Source organism: Fukomys damarensis, unplaced genomic scaffold (genome assembly GCF_012274545.1).
Source record: "Fukomys damarensis isolate Sample0158 unplaced genomic scaffold, DMR_v1.0_HiC HiC_scaffold_37, whole genome shotgun sequence".
Classification (NCBI taxonomy): domain Eukaryota; kingdom Metazoa; phylum Chordata; class Mammalia; order Rodentia; family Bathyergidae; genus Fukomys; species Fukomys damarensis.
Window position 1 is genome coordinate 7,092,556 of NW_022900949.1, and position 3,029 is coordinate 7,095,584.

Genomic DNA, 3,029 nt, shown 5'->3' on the forward strand with positions numbered 1-3,029 from the left:
CCACGGCGTCCGGCGTGTGTTTCACCAGCTCCTGCGAGAACAAGCACCCGGTCACCCGGCCGCCCTCTCCTCCCGGGAGCCTTCCCAGCAGACCCCTCTGAGCTGCCTTTCTCCCCGCAGGCCGGACGTCACCCCCAAGCCCCGCCTGGGGACCCCGCCTGCGCCTACCTGGAGAAGGAGGTGGTATTTCAGCACTCTTTGCATGGGGACCATCAGCAGGTCCCGCAGGGTGAACCTGCCGTTGTTGGCTCTCTGAGAACATTCCTGGGGTACGGGACAGGGTGTCACGATGGGGGGCTGGATGGCAGCAGAGGACGGGAGGGGAGGGGTGGGGGCAACAGGGCCTCGCAGAAGCCCCACATCGCCCGCGGAAACATACGGAGAAAGGTACCAAAGGGGGCAGCGGGGTGAGGAGCAGCCGAAGACCCAGGGAGGCCACCTGGGGCTGCCGGGAGACACCGGGATCGCAGCTGGGGTTCTGCTGAGAATCGGGGCTCGGCCTGGGGTCAGGGCTAGGGGCTCAGGGTGAGGCTGGAGTTCAGCCAGAGTGGGATTCCGTTTGGGGTCAGGCTTGGTTCCTTACAGTCCCCGGGGTTGGGAAAGAGGGGGACCCCCCGCCGAGGACACCCAGGCCCCCACCTCCAGCTTCATCTGCACGTCCTCGCGGGCCGTGGCCACCTGGTCCAGGTGTTTGCTGGCTGACTCCACCTGGCTGCAGTAGCGGCCGTAGACCAGGAACCTGCAAAGAGGAGGGAACGGGCCTCCAGGTGAGGGTGGCTGGCACCCACGTCACGCGGGTCTTGGCGTCCATCCTGGCCTCTCTCGTCCCAGAGAGATGACCCTGAAACTCAGTCTCCCCATCTGTGAAATGGGCCTAGCGATAGTGCATCCACCCAGGCACAGACGAGGGGTGACTGGAAAACACGGCGAGGGTTTAAATTTTAAAGACGTACGACAGTCAGTGACACATTGTCACGAACCCCCTCTAAAACCTTCCCTTGGCTTTCAACACACTCATCCCATCTCTCTGGCCACTTTCTGCCGCCGTCCTGGAAGTGCTGTTTCCTGAGGGTCTCTAGGAGGTGAGATCAAAAGAAAACGCACCACGGAGAGGCAGCTCCTAGACAGCCACAGTGCACCCTAACCTCCCAGCTGGTGCCACGACACTGTGCCTCCTCCCCGAAGTCCGCAAAACCATGAAAGGTCATTTTGAACCCATTCGGGACCCCGAGGCAGGCCAGGACCCCCACATCGAAAGGCACACACGAGGGAGGACTTCGAGGATGGCTTCAGAAAGTGGCAAGGGTGCTGGAGTACACGTGTGGAGTGAAGGGGCGGATTTAGAGGGGGATCCCATGGTAAGGAGTCTTTTGCTGTAATAAAAAAAAATCTTTGGTCATTTTGAGATGAGACCTCACTATATAGTTCAGGCTGGTCTTGAACCCACTATGAGGCCCAGGCTGACCTCAGACTCATGGTGATCCTCCTGCCTCAGCCTCCTGAGTGCTGGGATAACTGGGTGTGTGCCACCACCCCTGGTTAAATTTTTTAAAAATTTAAACACACACCGTATTTTTTGATTGCCCCTTGAAGGGGCTCTTACCAGAGGGCTTGACATGTAGCATACAGTCTCTGCCTGTTGTTCATTTATTTACAAGCACTTATTAACTGCCTAGTGTGTACCGGGCCCTGTGCTGAGCACCGACACATGGATTGATTCAGCTCTCACCACAGCCCCCATCAACACCGGTGAGTAGACAAAGAAAAGCAGTTGCACAGAGAGGTAGAGCCCTTTCCCAAGGGTCACACAGCAGAGGTGGGAACTGGAGCCAGGGTGGGAAGCCCCTGACCCGTGCGCGCTCAGGGAGCGCCCCTCCCTGCCTGACCCCGGAGGGTGACGTCTCCGGAGTGCCCGGCACGGGAAGGGCAGTGACCCGGGCTCACCTCTCCTTGTATTTGATGAAGACCTGGTACAGGGTGGGTGCCCCCGAGGTGGCCAGAGCCTCCTTCATCTCCTTCAGGAAGTGGGTGTGAACACGGAGCAGGTCCTGTGAGGATCCGCGGAGGGGACAGCCGCTCAGCGTCAGGGCTGGGGAGTCGCCCGCCCAGCTCGCACCCCACCCCCGGGGCAGACGCAGAGCCCCACTACAGAGACCGGCCGGCCCACCTCCATATTGATGAAGATTATCTCCATGTCCTGGGGCTTGAGAAACCGCTGCAGGGGTTTCATAAAGTGCTGTACCCAGGGAACAGAAGGGGAAGGGGAGTGAGACCCCGCGCCCGTGCTCAGCCCGTCAGAGAAAAGGACAGGGGGAGACAGAGACAGAGTGAAATCCCCAGCCCTCCATAAAACTGATTTTTTTTTTTTTTGGCTTTTTGAGACAGGGTCTCACTGCGTAGTTGAGACTGACCTGGAACTCACTGTGTAGCCCAGGCTGGTCTCGAACTCACAGAGATCCTCCTGCCTCAGCCTCCAGAGAGCTGGGATTACGGGTGTGGGCTGCCACACCCAGCCATAAAACTGATTTTTAAAGGACAGGGAGAAGGTCAGGCTAGGTGGTACACACCTGTGATCCCAGCTAATTGGGAGGCTGAGGAAGGGGGCTACAAATTCAAACCCAACCTGGGCAACGAAGTGACTTAGTGAGATCTTGTCTCAAAAAAAAGCTTTTTTTTAGTAAATAAAAAAGGGATAGGGTTGTATCTCAGTGAAAGGGCTATGGGTTCAAACCTCAGTGTTATGCAAAAAAAGGAGAAAGCTGGGCATGGGCACGGTAGTGCACACCTATGATCCCAGCTACTCAGGAGGCTGAGGCAGGAGGATTGCAAGTCCAAGGCCAGCCTGGGCGATTTAGCAAGACCCTGTGGCAGAGGGCGCACCTGCTGGATGGAGCCCAGCGTGTCCGTGTACTTGTCCTCCGTCTGCTGGATCTCGCGCAGGCAGCAGCAGCGCTTGTCGTATTCCGTCATCTTGGGCTGCGAGGGGAGCGCAGGCGGGCGTCGGTGTGGGCCCGGCCTCCGGTGCCCCG

At 58.5% G+C, this 3,029-nt stretch overlaps 1 protein-coding gene across 1 annotated transcript in view; it reads right to left on the reverse strand.

The window, feature by feature from the left end:
- Positions 1–3,029, reverse strand: part of Vav1 (vav guanine nucleotide exchange factor 1) — a 54,367-nt gene that overhangs the window by 17,474 nt on the left and 33,864 nt on the right. Inside the window, exons 4-9 of the mRNA XM_010635060.2 lie at positions 2,881–3,025; positions 2,168–2,236; positions 1,945–2,048; positions 640–739; positions 169–264; positions 5–31 (exon numbers count right to left, since the gene is read on the reverse strand). Of these exons, the coding sequence (XP_010633362.1) occupies positions 5–31; positions 169–264; positions 640–739; positions 1,945–2,048; positions 2,168–2,236; positions 2,881–3,025 (541 nt within the window). The remainder of the gene's footprint in view (positions 1–4; positions 32–168; positions 265–639; positions 740–1,944; positions 2,049–2,167; positions 2,237–2,880; positions 3,026–3,029) is intronic.